This window comes from Hyperolius riggenbachi, chromosome 3, assembly GCF_040937935.1.
Source record: "Hyperolius riggenbachi isolate aHypRig1 chromosome 3, aHypRig1.pri, whole genome shotgun sequence".
NCBI classification, from domain to species: Eukaryota; Metazoa; Chordata; class Amphibia; order Anura; family Hyperoliidae; genus Hyperolius; species Hyperolius riggenbachi.
In genome coordinates this window covers 337,587,481-337,613,432 of record NC_090648.1, presented here as the reverse complement: position 1 = coordinate 337,613,432, position 25,952 = coordinate 337,587,481, and the positions used below count along the sequence as shown (strand labels likewise).

Here is a 25,952-nt window from a genome sequence, read left to right as displayed (position 1 = left end):
CAGAATTTAATCAGGTTTTTTGTTTAACTATAGTTCTGCTTTAAAGTGCCCCTAAAATGACAAGCCTTTTATAAAATAAAGCCTGTAGTAGGCTAGATTACCTGACCTAAGATCCTTCTCTAATCCTGTTAAATCTCCCACTCTCTCTTTGAGCAGAAGCTGGCATTTTTGTCGGGGTCCCCTTCTTTCCCCGGGCCCTTTGGTCTTCAACAGAATCTAATAATAAAAAACTGGAAGATCCCAAGCTACACCGCACAAGGTGAATTGCGCAGGTGCAGTTCCAAATCGCTCTGGCACAGTGAAAGCAAAGCGCTCGTGTATAAGTGCATAATTACTCTGCGCCCCTCGGATGAACTTGCGGGTGGCTGCGGAGTTCAGAGGATGGGGAACGGGGGGGACCCCTTATGACAATGAGCGGTGACGGGTAATCTATCCCACCATGAGCTTTATTTCACAGTCAGGTCAGAGGTACTTTTAAATGGTTGTCATAATTGCAAGAAGTGAGAGGTAGTGTAATACAGGACTACTGTAGATGGGATGAAGACGGGTTGAGGATAAACGTATTGCCTATCTCATTCTGGGCTACCTTGTGTGCAGGATGCAGAAAAACTGATTCAGCAAACTGAAGCTGAAGAATATGCAGTCTATTCGTCTTGCATTAAACCTCAAGAGTCTCAAAGCGGTAAAGTATCATCACCGCCTGCCCCCATCTTGGTCGGCAGAACAGAAAATTCCATGGTGTTTAAGCCAGCTCCATTCAAAACAAAGAATAAGGTAATTATAAACTCTTGTAGCAGTCTATCAATCTTTTTGCTTACCATATTTCAATGCAGGTAAGCTGACTTTTTGACACCTACATTTTGGGTGGTGTGTGGGGTCATCTGCAGGCGATATATTGCAGGTGATATGTGCATGGAGAACCCATATGCATAGATTGAGCGGAACAGATTGCAGTATGTATCTTCACTCTGGCTTGCTCTCTCTAGTGTCCCCAGCAGCTTTCTGAACTGGCCACTAGAGCTCCAGGCTCACTGCAGTCACATGGCAGTGAGCATGGAGCTCTAGTGGCTAGTTCATTCAGAAGCATGCATGGAATACTAGAGGAAGCAAGCTAGAGCAAGGACAGGTAGATATACATCCTAAAGTATGCTCGTATGTGCACTCAGCATCCATGTCATTTACAAACCAGGGCACTGCATAGGGGTTCATGGTGGCACTTGAGGGGGAAGGGCAGTTGGTCAATCGGCAGGTCACAGCTTTTAGCCTATTTTTTAGGTCGTGTGTGTGTTTATGTGCGTGCGTGGCATATGTGCAGGGGGGGGGGGGGCCTTATCCTCGCATATATATGGTAATTGAATCACTCCATTGAATAGATATAGATAAAAGGGATCTATTGTTTTTTTGAAACAGAGTTTATTTCATTTGTGTTCTGTATAATTTTGTATCCAAAGGTGGCATGGTATTGCATATTTGGGCGAAGTGTGACAGGCCCTAATGTAAAAGTCAGGCTAAATGACCATCATCTACCTGGAACTGGAGAGGAGGTACGATGTCAGGTTGTAGTAATACTAAGACTTTAATTTACTTATGTGCCCATGCTATAATGCAGAAGTGGTGAAAAACATTTATGGGCATAACATTGAGAATTCTCACAAAACCCGTATAATGGAAATGCCTCTGCTCAAGTACACAGAAAATGTTTTCTGCCAAAGTAAATGTTGCAGTTGTCTTCAGCTGATATAGTTAAATTTAAGATTTTTACGAACAGCATTGCTGTAGTAAATATTGTTTCTCTTAGGTTAGGTTCACAGTGGTCAGTTGCATAACGCACACGTTAAAATGTGTGTGAACTGCAATGAAGACCAGACATAGACTTTATTGCAAAGCCTGCATGCAGAGAGTTAGAACAACACCATAACTTACATGAGAAACAGGCCCATAGAATTGAATGGGCAGTGAGTTAACATGCAAAATTAATGTGCTACGCAACTGACCACTGTGTACAGGGCCTTACTGATGTCTGTTGGACATTATAGAAGAAGTACAGAGACTGGAAGCTGCATTAATTCTTCAGCCAGTTGTCCCTACACTGGCATAGGCAAGGAATCTGTTAATCATTGGTTACTCTGAGTCCCCTGATGCAGAGAATCTGGAACTGTTAAGAGAAATTTACATGAATACTTGGGTGCTGATCATATTATCCAACACTGTCTAACATCTTTGATGATTAGGGCAAATATTACATGGGGGAGCTGCTGCTGTCATCAGTGAAAGAGCTGGGTACTGTTATAAACATTATATGGCATTATTGGCACTTAATGAATCAGCCTTTTAATATGAAACTCTGGGCAGCGGTAAAAATGCATATACAAGTTAAAGCTAAATATCTAGTAGAGCTGCAGAAACCTTATATCTGTATTTGAAATCTACAAGGTACATAGAGAAAGAAGACTACAGGGAGATGCTTGTGGCTACAAGGGTAATTTTACAGTTAAAGACAGTTTTTCACCTGGCAATTATGTTTCTGTGTGATGCTCCACCCCATCGCATTACACCGCAACGCACAAAACGGCATTCATATGACCCCACAACACAGTGTGCAGACTGGCGCATATGCCTAGTGCCGCCCCCTCTACGCCACCGCTGCCGGATCGCTGCAGAAGTCCGACAGTAATGCGCTGTTGACTTTTCAACGGGTCAGGAGCCAATCAGCCACTTCCGGCACAACATGACGCAGTAAGTGTGCTAGGCCCCATTGACTTGCATTGTCGTTGCATTGCCCTGCGGGAAAACAGGGTAACACAACACACATTTGCAAGTCAAGTGTAAAAGGGGCCTAAAAGTTGCAGGTCACACAACTTTGTGAAAATAGCTCAGTAGTTTAGTGGTGTCACCAGCTACAGAATTTGACTGCTAATATGTTGCATCCAGGCTTCATATTAGATTTGGCCACTGCAGCTTAATCGCTATCGCTATGAACTCTAATAAACACCACACGGGTATCTCTCTCCATTGTTGTTCTTGTCTGCACAGAATAACGTCTCATACATGCAGGCTACAAGAAGACAGCATAATGGTGGCTGGATAGTGTAATGGTTAAGAGCTCTGCCTCTGACACAGGAGACCTGGGTTCAAATCTCGGCTCTGCCTGTTCAGTAAGCCAGCACCTATTCAGTAGGAGACCTTGGGAAAGACTCCTTCACATTGCTACTGCCTATAGAGCGCGTCCTAGTGGCTGCAGCTCTGGCGCTTTGAGTCCGCAAGAAGAAAAGCGCGATATAAATGTTCTGTGTTTGTTTGTTTGTTTGATAACAGGAAAGAGACATTATAAGAAGCAATGCCACTAACTACAGTATATCAGTCAGTAGCCCTTGCCTACTCTCACTTGTGAACACCCATAAGTGCATGGAAAACAGGGATAAAGAATTTCTGTGTGGTTTACATATGTTGTACTGCTCTTCTGCAGAGATATGAATACAATAGTTATTCAACTACAGGACTGCTAGCTTAGATATAAGGGTGTTTGTTTAGTGCCAGCTCTTTCATGTATGAAATATAGATGCTCATTTGTGGACCTATATTCCTAGCTTATTTGCATTAATGTTTTTTTTTTCTATATTGTATTTTACTTCACAGGTTCCAGCAAGTGAAAGTAACCTACTGGAGGTTAGGGGTCTCAAGCAAAATGAAAAATATGTCTTTGCTGTAGCAGCATATGCAGCAGATGGACATCTCATTGGAGATGTCATTGGAGAATCAACTAAGCCAATCCTTGCCTCTTCACCTCTGTCAGTGCCTGCCACATGGGCTTACCTTGCACAGGTACCTACATTCCATCTGGAAATATAACATCATTTAATGCTTTCTGTGGAGTATTTGATTTTAATAAAATCAATCCAAATGGATAAGATCAGTTATGAGGTGTTTACATATTCTTTTTTTAAATCTATGTACTAAACTGTGTTAAGCAAAATAATGTGCATAAAGTCTTAGCGCACGATGAGTAGAGAAGAATGCAATGCATTGCACTCTATTGAACGTTAATCTTTACGCACATAATTCTGCTTAATGAAATTCAGTGCATAAAACTTTATATTGGCAAAATTATTGGGAAGCCTCCCTTTAGATAAACACAAACTTCAATGATATCCCATTCTTAATGCCTTAATAGGAAGTTTGTCCACCCTCACAGCTATAAAAGCTTTAACTCTTTGGAGAAGGCCTTCCACAAGGTTTAGGAGTGTGTTCATGGGAATGTTGAATGTTCTTCTAGAAGAGTATATGTGAGGTGAATGCCTGGCTCACAGACTGAGAAAGAAAGAAAAACAGTGGCGTATGTCTAATGCCCTTGCCACCTTACCCAAATAGAATAGTGAGCGGGGCCTAACCCTGTGAATAGTTCAATCAAAAATGAGTTCTAGCATGCATGGGTCACAAGCCACTTTTAGTGTACAACAACTGGGCTTTTTATTGATACAAAAATGAGACATAACAAATCCAGTACACTCAATGATAATGGGACAGTACAACATTGATTCACTCATTAAAATCACATATGAAAGTTGATAATTTAGTCATAAAAGACAGCTGTCTCATACAAATGGAGCGATAATTATAACCTGTATTCATCACACTATGCATAACATCAACACACATCCGCGCAGTCATACAGGTGCCATATTATACAACGCAGCGGGGGCCCCTTGGCTCACAGACTTCCCTCAAACTCATTACAAAGGAATTGTATCAGGTTGAGGTCAGGGCTCTGTGGCAGACAGTCATGTTTTCCTACACCAAACTCTGATCATGTTGGAACAGGAACGGGCCATCTCCAAAATGTTACCAAAACATTCCCCCACACACATGCCCAAATTTTCCTACTTTTGTCTTCTGTAAACACACTGGTGGACAAGCTACTCCAGCAGGCAGAATGATTTGTCGAGCAACAATATTGTAAATGAGGCATCACTCACAGCTAGGATTGCATACATTGCCAAGTAACAGCAGTGGATTTAGTTAATATAAATCCATGCCTGTGAAACCCTTTTACATGACCAAATTCAGTAGATGCGTGTTAGTAGCTATTTCTGGCTTCTGTTGAAATTAAATTGAAATTAAATATTATTTTTTGTTGACACAGAGTGCCTATCATGTTGGTAACTATGAAGTGGCAAAGAAAGCCTGCTCTGTGCTGTGGAGCTACTTTTTGTCACCGGTTCCTGTCTCTGCGGATCCATCTGTATCAGAAGACATAGAGGATTATGTATGTCAGAGGAGGTAAGTGCCTGAATACATTATAAACAGAAGTACAGGCTTCATTTCCTACTAATCATTAGCATGCCTATGTACATTGTATGTAGATGCCATTTATCTGCAAACCAGTGCCATGTTAGGCTAAGCACTTTTTTGGTGACGGTTTTGCAGCTAGATCTGTACAGCTTGAGGGGATCGATTTAGTCGAGGAGAAAAATGAGAGTGAAAACAGATACTTACCTAGGTAGAGGGAAGCCTTTGAATATTCCACAGGCTTCCCGTGTCCACCTGCCCCCCACCCTATCCCCGTTGCACAGACCCTCGGAACATATCTGCCAAGAGCTTGTCAGATACGCTCCATGGCCACACCCCCCTCCTTGCATGAGCACGGCCATACTGCACTTGCACGGAATCACCCATACCTACACATAAAACTGAAGCTGCTCATGTATGGTTTCGACTTAGTGCGCAGGAATGGCCGTACTCGCGCAGGTGCAGTATGGCCATGCTTTTGAACAGAGGTGAGTTGAGCTGTGATGTAAAATGGGGTCCAGCCAAATGACGGTGGAGGTGAGGAGGACAGTCCCTATATATACTGTAGATAAGTATCTGTCTTTTCTCTAAGGCTTCATCTCTGGTTCTCTTTAAGGCCGGTTTTATACATTTTTTTTGCGTTGTGGTGGGGATGCAATGCTGTTGACGCATCCCACCACAATGCAAAAACGAGTGCAGTCATATGCATAGCGCTGCCCCCTGTTCAGTGACGTACTCCCCGCTGGGCATTGAGTACGTCACTGGGATTCCTGTCGGTCCGTGCATGCACGCATTACACTCTGTGGTTTACACTACATGCGTCACCCATAGATTTCCATTACCCCAAGCACTCTGCGTTAAGCACAGTGCTTGCGGTAGTGCCCTGCTGCCCTTGTGCATGCTTAGATACTTTCAGCGCACCACAACGGACTGCAATAAGTATTAGGGTCTCCATAGACTTTCATTGCTTGTGTGGCCCCTTGCAGTAAAATAGAGTAACACAATTCAGGAATTACCTGCATGTGTAAACGGTACATGAATGAATACTTTTAACTGGGTATGTGCTGGAGTTTGCAAGCTAATGGCATACAGCTTAAAACGGACCCAATCCAACTCAGTAGCTGCATCTTAGTGACCATCTCTACTGGAGAATGCAATAATGAAATCTTTACTTGTGAATGTTTTAAGTGTGCATGTGCCAAGGTGCAAAACTGTGTTCCTATTGAATAATTCTCCAAATTGAGGTTTGTACATATTTTGTCTGTTTATGCCTTGACATTTGTGTTACATGTAAAACATTAAGATGTATTTCATACTTCTGCATCTACATCACTATACAGCATATTGCACATCATTTTGTTATCACTGTGTCATATTATCTGTTTGAAAAAATAATGTGGCTCGTTGAAGGTTTCCATCGTAACCATAATGGCCAGTGAAGATATGCCATGTATATGGAATAATTTATAATTAGCACTCGCGGATAGTTACTCTCATTATTAAGTAGAAGGTTTGCTTGTCATTACTAATCTCCATTATCTTTCATCTTCTGCAGAAACTAATCAGTTTTGATAAGAATGGCATAATTAGTATCATTATTGTTAAAGCTAATTTTACATTGTTTAATTGTTCTTGTACGAGCCTAAGCTCACTATCTTTGATAAGTCCATGAATGTGACCTAAGCATTTCCCCACAGACTGTGCAATAACGCCATATCAAAGGCATCTCCTATACTGCTGCAACTATTTCTTGGAAGTATTTTTACATGGAGTGACATAAATATGAAGGAAGGGGCTCTCTTTTGTGACTCTGTCTCTGAAGGTGGAATACTTCAAAAGAAGCAAGTAAGTAGGAAAACAAGCAAACACACACACATGTGCATGCATGTTCACAGGCATGCGCACACACATGCAGACATGCACACTCACACATTATTAATTATTGAAGTGACTAAAGCTGTATATAACAGTTTGGAGCTTGTACAACGACCTAAGGAGGACAAGGGGCAGGAGTGCTAGCAAACCAGTTGGCATGACTGCTAAGCGCATGACCAAGCAAGTTGTACAGAAGCGCTTCTGTGGATGGATGCCAGTTAGGAAAGTAGTGGTTCCTAGGCAGGGCTTTTAGAGGTACACATCAAGGATTGGCAGCAAGCTGGATCCTCACACAGTCAGAAGGCAGCAACTAGACAGGTTCTCGTATAGGCCTGAGTTCAGCAGAAAATCAGGTCCCCAGACAAGAGTCGGCAACAGAACTGGTAGTTAGTCAAAGCTTAGATTTGTACCAGATCGAGTAGCCAGGGTCAACATCAACAGGAACAGGCAGGCGCAAAGGAAAACTCACTAACCACATACAAACTGCAATACTACAGCACTGGCCAAGCTTAAATAGGCTTTTTGGCACATAAGCACCAAAGGCAAATGCGCATGCCAGACGCCAGGTGATGTACTTGCAGATGCCTTCTGATGGCACCAGCGCTTATGCTGTAGTGCATGATGTGTGCGCATTTAAATTGCCAGACTTCCACGCATAGGAGCCTGACAAGCTGTGCTAGGACGCCTATGGACATACGTATGTACCAGCCGACTATGCTGGACAGGCAAGTGAGGCCTGCTATATTGCTCATGTTTTAAGATGTCTGTTTGCCTATATATTATGTTGATCAGTTCTACATAGTCTTGTTTGAGTTTCTCTTCATCAACAAGCATGCATTCATTGGTGCTAATAAACAATCACATATGTTTAATACGTCACCCAAAACAATTTTGACAGAACATGTTGGTGCCCGTCAGTTTTGGAATGAGGGCTTTTCGGACACAACACTGTTCCCTTGAACTTCCCACAAAGGACAGAGGCCATAGTGGGATAAAAATTCAACCAGGGGGCCAGTAACATCGGGGGACATTTATACACACTTTATCGTTGTGCCTGGAATCATCAGAAATTATCATTTTGGCCAAGAAAAATCTAAAGTCTATGCATATTACATACTAGAGAAAGAATGGCAATAGAGTGAAACATTCTTTAAGAACATAACAATACTTGATTTAATGAAACAGTGCACTTCATAAAACCTTTTAAAACCAATATTCAAAATCGTCTTCCATGATCTTATATTTTTAAATTCTAATGATTCACTTGGTAGGTTCAAAATAGAACCCCCTCTGTGTGGAACCTGGGTTAAAAAAAAGAGAGGCCCAGAGAAATCAGAAAAGTGCAAACAATAGAGGAATTGTGCAAAAAGAGCAGGACAATAATATCACAATGTAGAAGAAAAAATATAGGAAAAAATAAATATAAAGTGCTAACTACAGTGACTCTAATTCAATAGCACAGCATAGAACTGTACTGTTAAGGTGCAATGTGAGTGTAAAGGTGCTTACTACAACTAATCATGCTGAGTTCTGGCATTCACAATCTCCAAAGCGTCAGGAAGGAGATTAGGGAGAACCCCATTAGATGCCCCACATGTATTGTGGGTTTTAATGCTTGCTTTCTCAGAGGCTGCATGACCAATTTTACTTTACTTTCGGCTCCTACAGGAGCATAGATTGCGCTGAAAGTTATCTTGCTCTCTATGAAAGTGGATGTAACGATCGGTGTCAGCAAGTAACAGAATTCTGATTATTAGGTGATCTGCAGTATCACCTATAATGCAGATATACCTGATTATATGATGATCTGCAGAATCACCAATAATACAAGTATACAACAGTTACTGTGATAGTAAGGTATAGTGCTTGGTGCAACAGTAGTACTGATAGGTTTAGCTATGCCACACCAGAGGAGCTGGTGGGCACTAACAGTACTGAACCCCTCACCAGAGACAAGGGCCCTCTGGTGAGAGTGGAGTACTCAGACTAAACGAGTTGGCAACAGACTGGCAGATACGGTACAAAGACAGAAGGCAAAGGCAAGAAGGTTATAACAGGCAGAGTCAGCAACAAGATCAGATGGGCAGAAGTACAGAATCACTGAGAGTAAGAATGGTCAGAACGAGCAAGAGTCATACACAGATAATACAATATTAAATAATGATTATGGCTATCAAAATCCTAACACTGTGTGAAATCCCCGGTTTCCTCCCAGATCAAAGCACACCGGATCTATCTAAGGTCTGAGCGCTAACACGAAGTATTCGCAACAGCAGACAAGTTGCGAGTGAATCCGAGAGGCTTAAGAAGCAGAGGAGACCCCTGCGGCACGCCCCCTCTCATCAACCAATGAGGAGCGCCGAGCGTCTCCTCTGACGTCAGCCGACCGGCCGGTCAGCTGACGCACCTCCACCCCGCATAAAGGTCTCGTCTGTGCGCACGCGCACGCGACATTGCAACCCTATGTGCTGCTGACAAACCCGTCCTCGGCGTGCTAGACGCCCGAGGACTGGACAGACTGCTAGGCAGAGAAATGGAGGCTGCTGCGGTGGTATCGCTGTTCACCGCAGCTGTCTCTTTTGTGTTCGTTACAGTGGATAATGCTATCACTCTCAAGCTTGTTTCAAACACTTGTTCGCTAGTTTATGGTCATTTACCACTATTAAAGTGGTACAAATGTAACAGCTTTGACTGCCTGCCCCGTTCACACTTGCGTTTTGGCATGCAAACGGACCGGATCCGGATTGGATCAGGACCTGATCCGGATCCGGTCCGTTTGCATCAGGAATATATCAGGCTCCCATCTGGATCTGTGTGGTAAAAACAGCGAAATTACTAATAAAATTGTTGAGGTCAGCAGAAGGTGCACCTGGTGCACCTGTAGAATCAGGTCCTCCGCTGTTTAGGCCTCACCTCCACCTCCGACACACTGCCAAACAGCTCCAGCACGTTAGTCACTGCTGCTCCACTGCTGCCCATGTGTCCCCATCCGAAATGGCCGCTAGAATACGCATAGGAAGTGGGGTAGAACGTCAGGTGTTTGTATCCTGTGTATTCTGTGCTTTCCGTTCCCCATAGGTTTCTATTTCCGGATGGTGCAGTCAGGCTCCGGTCCGGGTGCGTGGGCCGGGTGAATCGGACCTGAAAAATAGCGCATGTTGGAAAAGTGTCCGGAGTCCGGATCCGATCCGGCTCCGTTCTGTACGGAACGTACACATGTGAACGTCCGCATAGACTTTGCATTACTATGCGGAACGTACGTTCCGTTTGTACAGTATACAGTCCGGATCCGATCAGGCGGATCCGGACAGGGAACGCTAATGTGAACCAGGCCTAACTGTGGCTTAGGTATTGTACACACTCTAGATTAAACGTATCTTAGGCAACCTTTAACAACTGTCTCTGCTGAGAAACTAGAGTGTGTGCAGTGACCCTTGATTCCCATCTATCTAGCAGGTCAACTTGGTAAATTACTGGTGGAGCACATTGTTCTCTCCACTCACCCTACCTATTCTATGATGCTCCTCATGTTCTGCGTCATCAGTCCTCCTTCCCCACACATAGCATCAGATCTTGTGGTTAGTAATTTGTCTGTACAGCCTTGGCACCCCACTGTAGTTCAAGGGATCAAGTTCCTATCTTTGCCAGTTGAAAGTTCTCATATGTGTGTATGAGACTTAAGTATAGCCAGAGGGTTTATTTGCAGCTTATCTATTAGGCTGAATGAGAAACTTGTACACTAAGAAGTTTGCACTTATAAAGCTGTGCCCTCTGGCTGTTGTAAGGTTCAGCTGGATGTACCATACATAAAGAAAACTCACTCTGGCTGTTGTGTACTGCCAAGCATTTCCCTTTGCTAGGCAGAGAAATGGAGGCTGCTGCGGTGGTATCGCTGTTCACCGCAGCTGTCTCTTTGTGTTCGTCACAGTGGATAATGCTATCACTCTCAAGCTTGTTTCAAACACTTGTTCGCTAGTTTATGGTCATTTACCACTATTAAAGTGGTACAAATGTAACAGCTTTGACTGCCTGCCCCGTTCACACTTGCGTTTTGGCATGCAAACGGACTGGATCCGGATCGGATCAGGACCTGATCCGGATAGGAACCGATCCGGATCTGATCCGGATCCGGTCCGTTTGCATCAGGAATATATCAGGCTCCCATCTGGATCTGTGTGGTAAAAACAGCGAAATTACTAATAAAATTGTTGAGGTCAGCAGAAGGTGCACCTGGTGCACCTGTAGAATCAGGTCCTCCGCTGTTTAGGCCTCACCTCCACCTCCGACATACTGCCAAACAGCTCCAGCACGTTAGTCACTGCTGCTCCACTGCTGCCCATGTGTCCCCATCCGAAATGGCCGCTAGAATACGCATAGGAAGTGGGGTAGAACGTCAGGTGTTTGTATCCTGTGTATTCTGTGCTTTCCGTTCCCCATAGGTTTCTATTTCCGGATGGTGCAGTCAGGCTCCGGTCCGGGTGCGTGGGCCGGGTGATTCGGACCTGAAAAATAGCGCATGTTGGAAAAGTGTCCGGAGTCCGGATCCGATCCGGCTCCGTTTTGTACGGAACGTACGCATGTGAACGTCCGCATAGACTTTGCATTACTATGCGGAACGTACGTTCCGTTTGTACAGTATACAGTCCGGATCCGATCAGGCGGATCCGGACAGGGAACGCTAATGTGAACCAGGCCTAACTGTGGCTTAGGTATTGTACACACTCTAGATTAAACGTATCTTAGGCAACCTTTAACAACTGTCTCTGCTGAGAAACTAGAGTGTGTGCAGTGACCCTTGATTCCCATCTATCTAGCAGGTCAACTTGGTAAATTACTGGTGGAGCACATTGTTCTCTCCACTCACCCTACCTATTCTATGATGCTCCTCATGTTCTGCGTCATCAGTCCTCCTTCCCCACACATAGCATCAGATCTTGTGGTTAGTAATTTGTCTGTACAGCCTTGGCACCCCACTGTAGTTCAAGGGATCAAGTTCCTATCTTTGCCAGTTGAAAGTTCTCATATGTGTGTATGAGACTTAAGTATAGCCAGAGGGTTTATTTGCAGCTTATCTATTAGGCTGAATGAGAAACTTGTACACTAAGAAGTTTGCACTTATATAGCTGTGCGCTCTGGCTGTTGTAAGGTTCAGCTGGATGTACCATACATAAAGAAAACTCACTCTGGCTGTTGTGTACTGCCAAGCATTTCCCTTTGCTTTAAACTTTAAAGAAGAGGTGTCACCTATTATATCTATTATAGGCTGTAAGTAGGATGGAGGGACACATTGGGCCTGATCCACAAAGCGGTGATAACTCAGTTATCACGCCTAAAAGACTTTAGGCGTGATAACCTTTGCACTGCTGAGTTAGCACCGTTTTGTGCTCTTTATCGTCCTGCGCGCGCAATCGCGCGACTCCGCGCACAGCACCCATAGGGTTTAATGGGCGCATCGCGCGCACTGCACCGTGCCCCGCGCGATTTCGCGTGTGTTTCATTTTATCACGCCTAAACTGAGTTTAGGCGTGATAAAGGGCTTTTCACAGGCGTGCAAACACTTTGCACCGCTTTGTGAATCAGGCCCATTGTATGTGGACTGTTCATAAGGGGAAAAATTAGATGCAGCCAATGGAATATATTCCCATTCTTGATCCAGCAAATGAGTAGTAACTCTAGTTTCTTCAGAAAAGAATAGCTGCTATGGAAATATCTTATGCTAACAGGTTTAAACATTGCTTTCTTCAAATGTTTTGTAACTGCCTTCATAATGTCCTCTTATGTGTTGACTTTTGTTTTGCAACATTTCTCTCCATTCTGCATCTTTATGGCACTTTCTATTGTTCTCACTGAACTTCAGGTATCACTAGAACAAATCAGTGCTGCATATCTGTCTGCTTAATGAGCCATCGACTGAGCAAGTTTCGTAAGTGTCACACTCGGCTTAGTGAAAAACAAAATCTTTATTCACACAAACTAGTCTTGAAAAAAACAATTGTTGGTAAGGTAATGGGTGTAAGGGAACCCAGGAAGTGGAAAGGTTGGCCAAATTAGGAGTGAATGGAGTAGAACAGGGAGAGCACTGCAGTCATTTTTTCCAGCACACTCTGGAAGGTTATTACTGGAATAACTCACTCGAAGAGTCAAACACAACACGCAATTTGTACAATCAAAGCTTACGTACTCCGCAGAGAAAAATATATTTATCTCAAATTGATTTGCAGAGGAAAACAGGGATTATAAATAAATGTATTTACATTTAGATTGCCAAGATTCTTTTGTATATGATTTTACAGAAATATCTGCTCCACTAAGGCGAAATATCTCTTTGTTATCTTCAGATTTGTCGGATAGCTGAATGTGAGAGATTGTTAGTGGCTCTTGATGTTAGCAGCTTGCTGAATGATGCCAACTATGCCCTTCAAGCTGTTGTTCAATGCTACGGTCTGATCGCTCCAGTAATCTATCACAAGATCCCTTCTGTTCCAGTAGTGCAGGTAAGCAGAAAGGTGCCCACGTGCAATCCTTGCAGGCATGATAAGCAATCATTTATATTTATGTCTTTAGACAGAGCAAGTCACTCAGATACAAGCCATAAAGCACTTGATCTGGGTTGATGTAGATGTACCTATTAGGATTAGAGAGCTCTGTTGTGCAGCTTCAGATCAAACATGAGTAGTTGGTGCTGAGCGAGATTTCACACAGCAGATGAATGAGACCATCCTGTACAAGGGAGATAATGTTACCCTGTAATTGGAGGCTCTTCTTCAGCTGATAAACTTGTCAAATGATAAAAACCCTTTAGTTTGTTATATTTTGGTGCTGCATGTTCTCTTGAATCCTACTTGTTTAAGGTAATCACATTTTTGATTTATTTAAAGTGGTCCTAAACTCTTCCAAAGGAGAGAAGGAAAACACAGAGAAAACCACCCTGCCTGTATTTAGAGAGAAGAGCCTGTCTAATTCTCCCTTATCTGGAAGTAATGAGTCACTGTAATTTGATCTGTCAGCTCTGTCTGATCTGTGCTGTGGTGTGCCGTTCACACAGGTTATATGTAAACACAGGAGGTTAACTCTGTATGTGCTTCCTTGAAAACAGGAAGTGACTACACTGCAGCATCTGTGAAGAGCTCTGTAAGCAGTAACAAATAAATTATTTTCTTTAAAGATTATTATGCTGTTGCTTATCCTTTAGAACAGAGAGGAAGTCCCGTGTTTAGGTCAGCTTTAACTTTGAATTTGTACATTGGAGCACATCTTTTATATTCTGGATTTATCTCTTATGCCTACCTTTTATGTATGTATAGATTATAATCACCACTCTGATAAAAGGTAGCGGTGGCATGTTGGATAGCACTCCCACCTTGCAGTGCAAGGGTCTTGGGTAGGAATCTTGATCATGGATGTGTGAGACCTGTCAGAATATCCACTCACGAATCAGCCCCAATGCCCCAATCTATCACCACACGCTTCACCCTATGTGGCGCGTCCCCGCTTGAACAGGAGGTGAGGAGACAACACCTACCCGACTTCGGTTACACCCAGGCCTTAAGTGTGCAAAGTATTGGGGCTGAATGCAGGGTGAGCGAATAATCCTCCAGGTCAAACAGGCTAAGAGGTAACACAGTCCAGAACAATCCAAGGTCATACACAGTAGATCAGAAGTATCAAGGTACAGAAGGAGTAAACGATATCAGGGTCAGAGTCCAGGCAGAGGTCAGTACAGGCGGCGATCACAGAGTAGTTATATTCCAGGCAAGGGTCAGTTCAGGCGGCAAGCAAAGAGTAGTCGTTATCCAAGCAATTCGGTACACAGAAATCCACAGCAATACGTCACACCCAGCAAGCATAAGCAAAGCTATCACGGGCAATGTGCTAGTGAGGAAGCAAGGTTTAAATACACTCACTCACCCAATCAGTGGCCGGCCACTCACACAGCACCCAATCGAAATGCAGCAATAATCCCTACCTAAGTGTCAGCTGTAACTCAGCTGACACAACCAACAGCAGCTCACACTCATGTCAGCTGACTGGCAGTGTCAGCTGACTACGAGATGCGTCTTCTGAGCGTATAGGACGGGCGCTTGACTCTATGCGTCCGTCCCCGCTCACTACCTGGATGCGCGCGCACACCCCTGTTGCCATGGACGCTGGGGTTGCTGTGCGCGCATGAGGACGGCGCGGACCCGGAAGTGCCAGAGTCCGCATGACTCCCAGCGGAGACGGCAGCATCGCGGGATCCCTGAGGTAAGTCCCTGACAGGATGCTATCTGCATTGAGGATTTATAAATCCAGCCACATGAAAATAAAGAAGGACACCATCCAAAAGAATAACTTATTCATTTCTGTGTTCCTATGCACAATGCAAAAGACACCACCCATGTCATTTGCAACAAATAATGTAGGTGACACAGAGGTGGGTGCAGGGCAAAGACACAATAGCAAATTAGCTGTTTTGCATCCTATGATGCTCGCTTATGCTTGTTCCAGGGAAGCTATCTACATTGAGTAGTTAAAATATCACCATGTTTTCATGGGTTTTCTCCTTTATTCCCCAAAAATTGTACAAGTAAAAAAAGAATGCGGTAAAAAGGGCACCAGATATAGCCACTATTAGAAAATAAAATCACAGATATTCTAGTTTTAGATTTTTATGCAAATATATGCAGCTTGAAAATGGACCAATCAGTTTTAACCTGGTTGGGACTTGATTGGTCCGTTTTCAAGCTGCATATATTTACATAAATATTTACATAATCCTGCATCAACTCAGAAATATTTTCATCTCATTGTTCATCCCTACTAACCCTATTGGAAATAATCCAATAACAAGGGCGATATTCCTAATAATAAAAGTGTAATTGCTGAATGATTCGATAAACGCAAGTTTTGAAGCCAGTTGAGTGCCGTCTCCTTATTGATGAATATTTGCCGTGAGTGGAGTGGTGACCCACAGGAGAGTTGAGCACCGGCGACTCAGGCAGTGCAAAGCCTGAGGAGGAGGTTACCCAGGGTTCTTCGACTTCTCGATATTCCTAATAGTAAAGTGCAAAATGCAAACAATAAAGTACACAGGATGATTGCCAATTAGAGATGTAGCGAACGGTTCCAGGCGAACTTTGGGGGTTCGCGTTCGCCTGGACCAAGCGAACTTTTGCGGAAGTTCGATTCACCCCATAATGCACTATGAGGGTCAACTTTAACCCTCTGCATCACAGTCAGCAGGCACATTGTAGCCATTCAGGCTACACTAAGCCCTGGAGCCCCACCACCCCTTATATAAGGCAGGTTTGCCAGCCATTACACTCACTCATGTGCCTGCTAGAGACAGACTAGGGACAGCTGCTGCAGACTTGTTCTCCTAGGGAAAGATTAGTTAGGCTCTTGGTCTTGGCTTGCTCCTGGCTGATTGTTATTGCTAAAATAGCACCCCTCAACAGCTCTTTTGAGAGATAATGTTTTCCTTATGTTTTTTTTGTTTGTTTGTGTTGCTCACTGACATTATACAGCCCTATCTGTTGCAGCTGGACCTTGGTAATTGTTATTACTGTGCCAGCCAGGCCCTGCCTAACAATTCATACTGGGACACCTACCTATGCCTACCTAACTACTGGGGCACCTACTTACCTATACGGGGACACCTACCTACCTACCTATACTAGGGGACCTACCTATGCCTACCTACCTATACTGGGACTCCTACCTATGCCTACCTACCTATACTAGGACTCCTACCTATGCCTACCTACCTATACTGGGACTCCTACCTATGCCTAGCTAACTACTGGGACACCTACTTATGCCTACCTACATACAAGAAGATAATAAGGTCGTTGCTTCATTGTGGACAGACCAAATTTGATCAGCTGGACACTCACTGTTGTTATATCATTGAGCTACCACAGCCCGGCGACCATATGGGCTTGAAAACCACCACGGCCTACACTCTCGCCACGGTGCGCACCAGTCCAGCACGGCCGTCACTACGCAAACAGCTGTTTTTGGTGCATTACACAGTGAGTTTGGTGCGTCAGTGTGAAGCAGAACTCTAATTACACTCCCTGATTGATGTATACACATTCAAGATGTTTGAAAGCACTTTAGGCCTGCAATTTAGCATTCAATGTAATTTCTGCCCTTAAAACGCTGCTTTGCGTCACATCCAGATTTTTCCCCGGGTCTTTGGGCATGTATCCCACTTCGCCATGCCCCCCTCCAGGTGTTAGACCCCTTGAAACATGTTTTCCATCACTTTTGTGGCCAGCATAAATTTTTCTATTTTTCAAAGTTCGCATCCCCACTGAAGTATAATGCGGTTCACGAACTTTTCCGCGAACCGAACCTTCCGCGAAGGTTCGCGAACCAAAAATCGGAGGTTCGCGACATCTCTATTGCCAATATGAAAAATTAAATATGACAGTGAGCCATGCAGAGAAGTCAGAAACTTGGGCACTTGCGATGTACACCAAGGCTTAATAGCATGGTGATCCTGACTCTCTTCCCCTCCTCTTGCACGGAAGCACCTTTCCCCGCCACCTTTCCTTCTTTTTTGGGCACCACTGTTGCTGACTTATCTGCATTGCGCACTGTCATGTTTGATTATTTATATTGGCAATAATCCTGTGTACTTTATTGTTTGCATTTTGCACTTTACTTTTAGGAATATCATCCTTGGTGGTGGATTATTTCCAATAGGGTTAGTACTGTTGCGCTTTAATTAGATTATTTGGTGGTGCAATCTAACACTTTCTATTGGGCTGTTTGAAGGGAGTCATTTCTACAATGGGAATTGACTTGTTGTTTTATTGATGTAATTGCCTTCACCGTGCCCTAACACTAGCTAGGTAATTTTTAATTTATTTTATCTGTATTCTCTTTTTCAATAAAGATTTTGTAATAATTATTACCTTATACTAGTCTGGTGCTGCTTTTTGGGGATGCGTTTGTCTCCAAATTGCTTTAATACTTCCCCTAACACATTCTATTTGGTATTATTAAGAATGTACCCAATTATATATTGTATGATGCTTGTCCAATTGTTTCGATGAGTTCATTGACCACGGTGCAGGAAGTGCCCAGTGTCCAGGTATCTTACCATCTTACTTAACATTGGCTAATTGAGCAGCTTCTGCACTAATAAAGATAAGCCCTGCCAATTAGTATCTACACAGGACTTGGAAAACGTTTGTGCCTGGAGTGGGATTTTAGCTGATGGCTAATATGGAGAAACGGTATGCTGCTGATTAACCATTCATATTTAGTATATCCTGACTAGCTAGCCTAACTATTTACAGGCACAAACCTTTGTTTCCATTTTGATCTTTTAGAGTAAATCCATGAGTAGGTGATGCAGATTGGGATTTATAGAACTGAATAAGGAATACAGCACTTACACTGTCATTCCACTGTAATATATACAAAATAAATATATATATATATATATATATAAATCACCATGGCCTTAGTATACTCTGGAGGCGCTGCAAGATACTAATCTATAAAAGGTGATCATGATGACTTTTACTCTTGTTTCAGCTATCTGTGTATTATATAAGTTGCATTTTTCAGAGGGTTCATCTTACATTAACTGCTAGCTTAGGTGGACCTGAACTCTTGTACAGGTAAGAAGGAAAACATAGAGAAAAGCACTGTGTATGAATTTATATAGTTCAGCCTGTCTAATTTCCCCTTATCTGTGACTAATCACAACTGTGTTTTGATCTCTCAGCTGCGTCAGCTGGCTTCCTCTACAGAGCAGCCAATTTCTAAACACAGGATTTGAACCCTATGTCTGCTTCCATGAAACAGGAAGCAGACACGCTGAAGATTTATTGCAGGATTTGTATCAGCTGTCAAAAAGAAAGTGTTTCTCTTTAAAGGGTATTACACTGTTGCTTATCTTTTAGAGCAGAGAGGAAGTTCTGAGTTCAGGTCCGCTTTAAGCAGTGACAAATCAGATCCGATTAACAATCACTCCAAATCACAAGAGTATGTGGGTATCTGGTGAATAAAGTGTCTATTTCATTACATTCAATTTGTATCATCATTATGTAAGGTTTATGGAACGGAAGATGAAAATTCCAATGGAAAGTATTCTTTTTTTTTTGGCAATACAATAGTTAATATTATAATGTGTACTTCACATTTTTGTTCATGTTTTCAGATCCTAATTAAATGCTTGGCAGTTCTACAAGAAATCCCCAGCAGCACCTGGCAGAGAAAACAGGCTGGAGTAACAGAGGGCGTTCTGCACATGACAGCCTGCATCGTGTACTATGTAGCCAAGGTACTTATTTAGATGCATCCAGCATGACAATCAAGAGAATACTTATTATTTCTATTTTTGGATGACATGAAAAAGCAAGACATTTCTGTGCTTATGTATGTGCTTCCGATAATTGAACATATCATTATTTCCAAGCCGTGACCCTTTTTTTCAGCTTGTGTAAATGTTGTGTATGATTAACGGATTAGCGTATTAAATAATCTGCTCTGGCTAATCCATGATCTATTCTCTTCTGCTGCTGGAAAATCTGGGCGAGTCTATAGGAGTATAGATCCAGGATTATTTCACAAAACAAAGGGTAGCAAACATACTGTGCTAACTTACTGATCTCCCTAGAGTAATCTGAAGTTTGATGGGTTGTCATGGCTCACTGCAGTCGCTACTATTTGCGCTGTCTTATGTAAGAGGAATTTTTTATAAATTGGCACCATTCCCCCAGCACGAAGACAACGGAATCCTTCTGTATGGAAGCTTACAGCTCCCAGCAGTGCAGGTATAATCATCAATCTTAAACTGTAACTCTGCTCACAGTAATGTGTACAGCCTTTCAAGGATAAAATTCACTTGTTTGTGAGTTGCATCCTACAGACCTTGCATTTGTTGTCCTAAGAATGCCCAACACGTGTTATCCACTACTCTCATAGCTTTTGAGGGAACAGGTCAGAGGAGTGCCCCATCTAGCTTTACCCTTCTGAAAGGCTTGCTCAGGCTATGGCATACAGTTGGCAAGAACATACAACATTGCATAGAAAGCTATTTCTGACATTCACACCAGTACATTACATTGTAGTGGAGAGCACTATCACACTGCTGCCCGTACTTCCATACGCTTTGAAAGACTGTCCCATTTCATTTGGTTTATTGTGGAAAAATATGGCAACACATGTGATAATGGGTTGCAAAGCAGTGCAAGGTCACATGCATGAGATATCCCAGGTGAAAATCCTTCGGTAAATAGTTTACTCATGTGTCTCCAGAATGCCATCCAGACAGACGCCTCTAGAGACCAGCTGATAAGCTAATTGCCTAGAGCGCAGATTTATGGCAGGGCGCTTTGAGGGAAAAAAAGTTTATTTTTCCTGTCCTTAGAGACTGAAAACTTAGGGAACGGAGATAAAAAGTTCTAATGAAAGCCTTTGCTGCTCAGCCTCAAATAAGGAATCTACAAACCCTTTGTCTACAACACTTTGTATGGCAATCCCTAATGTTAGTGTTATCTCGGGATCTATAGTGTGTCTGTGTGACTCCTGTCCTGCCCGCCCCTCCTTATGACTTGAAAAGAAGAGGAGGATGGTGTCTTTGTGTGCATTCCAGAAAGGACTAGCCAGGAGGAAGGAGGGAGATTTTCCCCCAGGCTGCTGGTACAGTGTATAAGGTAATGTGAAGCACTAGGCTGGTTGAGGGAAATAAATGTACAATTTGATGGAAAGCTGGTAAATGTACACAGCATGATGCAGAAGAGAGGCTTGCCTCCTACAGTGTCCTTAGAAAAAAACTCTGTCTACTTTCTCATCATTGTAAAGACTGCATGTGGTCAGCTAGATAAGGTATTACACAGGTTGAAAAGTTTTCGACAGTCCCTAGACTCCATGTGGGCTGCTGCAGCTTGTGTGAGAGATTGGCAGGACAGGAGTCACATTACAGGCAAGTAGCCTCTGTGTTATGTGGCTGCAATACAGATAAGCTCTCTGCTCCATGCCAGGCTATTCTCAGTCTCTCCACTCCTCCTCTCTCCCTCATTCACCTTTGTTTCCCCCACTTCCCCTAGTGCTGGCTGTCTTTTCCTCCTCTCTCTGGATAGTGTAATTGTTAAGGGCTCTGCCTCTGGCACAGGCAACCTGGGTTCAAATCTATGCTTCTTTCTACTCAGTAAGCCAGCACCTATTCAGTAGGAGACCTTGGGCAAGACTCCCTGACACTGCTACTGTCTACTGAGCAAGTCAGCACTAAGTCCGCCAGGAGAAAAGTAATTATAAATGTTCCTTGTTACTTTCTACTTTACCCCCCCCCCCCCAATCTTACCCTTACAATTGAATCACCCAGTCTTGTTATCAGTAACCCTAGCCTATAGCTGTCAACACATGCTTTCAGTTTTACAGACAGATTCTTTCAAAATGATCAAATATGGCCATTATCAACCACCACATCGATCAAAATTTCAATCAATCCATGGCAAAAATGTACCAAAAGTACAATCAAGCAGTACATTTTTGCAATTGGACACAGTGGTATAGTGGTGGTCGTAGTATTGCACTGAACCACTACTGTACTATGATTATTTTCTGGTGAAAAGCTGCCGCATTGCAAATATTTTCATGGAGAAGGGTGGGGGGCCCACAGGTTTCTTTACCTGGAGTGAAAAAATGGCCAGAGGCGCCCCTGCATCCAGATGAGGACTTGCATCCTCTGTTTCCCCCCGCACAGCTCCGGTCATTTGCAAATCGTCCCAGACTAGGCCCGACCCATCCCTGGGTTGGGACCTTTGCCCTGGAACTAGTAGTCCCCTCACATGCACAGTTCGGGCCATTACATTTCGGCCAGCTTCACATGCACTGCTGTGAGTGTGTGCCACAATGAGGATGCTGCCAGGAGTGTGGCCACAGTGTCTTGCAGGATAAACTGTGCATGCACATGGCATAACAACCCAAACTGCGCATGCAAGGTGGTTACTGAATACGGTTAAAAGGTCCCGACCCAGAGGGGGAATCTGGGCCTAGTCTGGGCCAATTAGCAGATGAATGGAGCCGAGCAGGGGATCAGAGGACACAGTCCTCCTTTGGATGGCATTCTGGAGACAACTGATAAAATGATTTACTGAAAGATTTTCACCTCAGATATGCTTTAGGCTCTGTTCACCGATAAAGTGTCAACTCCTCTCAGTTGGCATCAGTTTTGTATGAGTTTTCTATGGCTTGGTTTACACATTAAAGGTGTATATTTCCTGTCCAGTCCTGTCTGTTTTGTATCTTTTTTTTTATTTTTTATTTTATTTTTTTATGGGTGTCCTAGCCTGTCAGGCAAAACTGACAGGACTGGACTAAACCGGAAATGTACAGACTATGTGTGAACTAAGCCTTAATTCAAATGATCTAGATAACAGCTTTTAGATAATCTCCTTGTGAAAACATCTGAACTTGACTTGACCACTCCTTACATGCGCAGGAAAACCCATGTAAGTGGATTGACATAGAAGTTCATGGCAAGAATTATTATTCCACAATTGAGAAGTTAGTGGAAAACAGGAAAAAGATTTGGGCCATATCCCCAAGAGTCTTTCTGTGTTGGGCCATATCCCCAAGTGTTCTGATTATTGTGATAAGCAGCAGTTTTCTTTTGAAACCCTGGGCAATAACATTAATATAATCTGTTCTAAAGTTTATAGTCCGTTCCAGAAGTGGCTTATCTGTCCTTCCTCCATCTCAGTCACCGGAGCTGTGCAGTGTCATCACGTAAAGAAGTTGCCGATCATTGGCACCAGTTGAAGAATAGCAATTGAAGTTACAAGTTTAGTGCGGGGATGAAGGAGCTTCTTACATTAGTGAAAGAACCAGTGGACGGCCTTGTTTGGCAGAACCCCCAGCGGAGAGTCATCACATAAAGAAGCTCCGTCATCCCCACACTATACCTGCAACTTCAATTGCTGTTCTTGTCTATGGTGCCAATGGTCGCTTGAGACCACAGTTCCATTTTTGGGCCAGTTACAGGTGTAGTGCAGGGATGATGGACCTTCATGCGTTAGCAAAGGAACCAGTGGGGCAGCCATGATTGGCAGCACCCCTGCCTGATTAGCCAAGGTAGGCAGTGCGTCCAGTGCCTGTTGGAGAGCGGAGTTCTAGTGTACCAGTGCAGATCTCTCCCCAGCTCTCCTCTCCTGCTTGCACAGCTCGGCTGCTGCCATGTTGGCATTGGTATAACTTCAAAGAGTCATATTCGGACCATAAGACACACTGACTCCCTGCCTGATTGGGGGAGAAAAAGTACATCTTATGATCCGAAAAAAACAATACATTCTAAAAAGAGTTTGTGTTCATCTCTGGTTGGTTTTCCACGTTAAGCTAGAGTAGTGTAACCAGCAGTAGAATCCCAGGGATTGAAAGATAAAGGGTGAGTATTTCAGATACCTCTGTTACATTAGTTTTTACCCAGGGGGTTTACTTGTTTTACACCGTGTTATGAGGATTGGTATAGGTTTGCCTTAAATTCCATTTTATATACGAACATCAAAAAGCTAAAACATAACAACTTCTTACTAAGTTTGCCTGCAAGCAAGTGCTTGCCAAATATCACAATTATAGTTTCAGTAGCTTGTTTTGCAGAACACAATGCAATTATCTGTCTGATAGCTACACAACAATGTGCTAATGTACTTTTCTATATTAGCAGTAATAAATAAAGGAAAGTATAATGTGATCTGGTTATGGCTGAGCTATTATCAAGCATTTCATGTTGATTCAAAGAATACTCCTCAGTCTTCCATAAACATTCCGAGCTGTACAGGCACCTAATTGTTCAGGTGCTGAGGAAATGCTTTGTAATTGTCCTGCTTAAAGCTAGATCAAAAGACATGGCCTAATGGCAGTGATATTTTTCATCTCTTTAGAAATGTATGAAGGAGAGTGCACAGCAAACAATATTGTGTTTGCTGTGGCAGTTCATTGATGTATGGTGTAATGAGATTGTTAGGAAAGTATAATGAATAGCGCCGCTACAGTGTAAAATGGACCTGAAATGCATTTGGGAATGGCGTCACATTAAAGCTATTATGCACATTGTAATGTAAACAGCTGAAAGGAAAAGGAAAACTGAAAGGCGTGTTGTGTGGGAAGTTATAGCTCTAAGAAACTATAGTTGTGGCAGATTATAGCATGCAGTGCCAGGATGGCGAGGGAAACTATTACAAGATTATGCAGTTGTACTAATCCGTCTGTGGACAGTGCGGCACAATAGGATTGATATACAAAAATATCCAAATAAAGTACTGTACATTGGATTCCACTAGGGTAGGGGGATCGTTGAAAATTGGTTTTTGTTTCCTTTTTGTTTATGGAATACAAATTTAGGTTGCTAGCTCATGGTGGGAGAATAGTATTTTAGAATAGTATCTCTCTTTGTACATCTCTCCCTTTCTCACTGTGGCCCATATGCAATTCCCTTTTTCTCTTGAGTTTTCTCCTAGGTGATAATTTTAAACTTGTCTATAAAATGCCTTTTAAGCCACCAGAAAGCAAGAAAACACTCAAAATAATTTTGATAGCACTTTTTCACCTACTTTTTGGTATTATTTTAGTTGAAAATTGCTGGAAAGTTATTTTAAATCGAAGATAAAAAATTACCACCTAGGAGAAAACTCAGGTGAAAAAATGAATTGCATATGGCCCTGTATCTCTCTCTGTCTCTCTTTCTCCTGTCTCTCTTTCCTCTGTGTCTCCTTCTGTCTCTCCTCTCTCTCTCTTTGTCTCTCTTTTTCTTTCTGTCTTCTCTCTCTCTCTGTTTTTCTCTCTCTCACATTTTTCTCTCTGTCCTCTCGCTCACATTCTTCTCTCTGTCTTTTTCTCTCTCTCAGTCTTCTCTCTCTTTTTCTTTTTCCCTGTTTCTCTCTCTCGTTCCCTCTATCTCTGGACACACTGAGAGGCATCTGGATTGCTGTGAGCAGTTGAGCGCCACTGATACATGGCAGCTCCACTCACATAGTACTCAGACTTCTCTTACATTCACTGTTTATGGGTTATATGACTGCTTTATGTATATTCTATTGTACAGTACTGTAGTGTTGCTGTACCTAAACTATATGCTTTTTCTCTCTTTATGCTTACTGTACCATCACCAACCCTGCACGTGCCACAAACAATTCAGGGCACAACTCCAGTTGAAATTAAATCTGACCTTATGTTGGGGGAGGGGGGGGGGTGGATTCCTAAGCATGGAGAAGAAATGATAACTTACTCTTAAGGGGGGGAGGGGCAGTGTCTTCTATGTTGATGGGGATTCCTAGGACATGGAGGGGTAATACTACCTTATGCTGGAGTAGATGGGGCCATGTTGGGGTAGATTATTGGGTTTTGGAAGGAGAATAGTAACTTATGCTGAAGTGGAGAGAGTTATGCTGGAGGAGATCACTAGGACATGGGGAGGGGGAATTGTAAGTTGTGCTGATGTGAAGAGGGTTATGTTGGGGGATATCACTAGGACTAGGAGGCAAAGTAGTATTTCATGTTTGGGCTACATACAACATATTACTAAGACATGAATTAGTATATTACATACGATGGATTTACATTGGAGTTTACTAATGGAGGATCAATGAGATGCAAATATTTCCAAGTTTATGCAAATGTATGTACATTTTTATACAAATATATGCAGCATGAAAATGGACCAATCAATTTAAACCTGGGTGGGACTTGATTGGTCCATTCAAGCTGCATACATTTGCATAAAAATGTACATAACCGTGGAAATATTTACATCTCATTGATCATCTCTAGTATGAAGGAGGAATAGCAACTTT

The 25,952-nt window shown here is 42.9% G+C and overlaps 1 protein-coding gene across 1 annotated transcript in view; it reads left to right on the top strand.

Annotated features, from left to right (window-relative positions):
- Positions 1-25,952, top strand: part of CFAP54 (cilia and flagella associated protein 54) — a 528,182-nt gene that overhangs the window by 144,026 nt on the left and 358,204 nt on the right. The window contains exons 23-29 of the mRNA XM_068273664.1: positions 598-774; positions 1,452-1,544; positions 3,637-3,822; positions 5,141-5,277; positions 6,984-7,131; positions 13,500-13,655; positions 19,322-19,444. Coding sequence (XP_068129765.1) covers positions 598-774; positions 1,452-1,544; positions 3,637-3,822; positions 5,141-5,277; positions 6,984-7,131; positions 13,500-13,655; positions 19,322-19,444 — 1,020 coding nt within the window. The remainder of the gene's footprint in view (positions 1-597; positions 775-1,451; positions 1,545-3,636; positions 3,823-5,140; positions 5,278-6,983; positions 7,132-13,499; positions 13,656-19,321; positions 19,445-25,952) is intronic.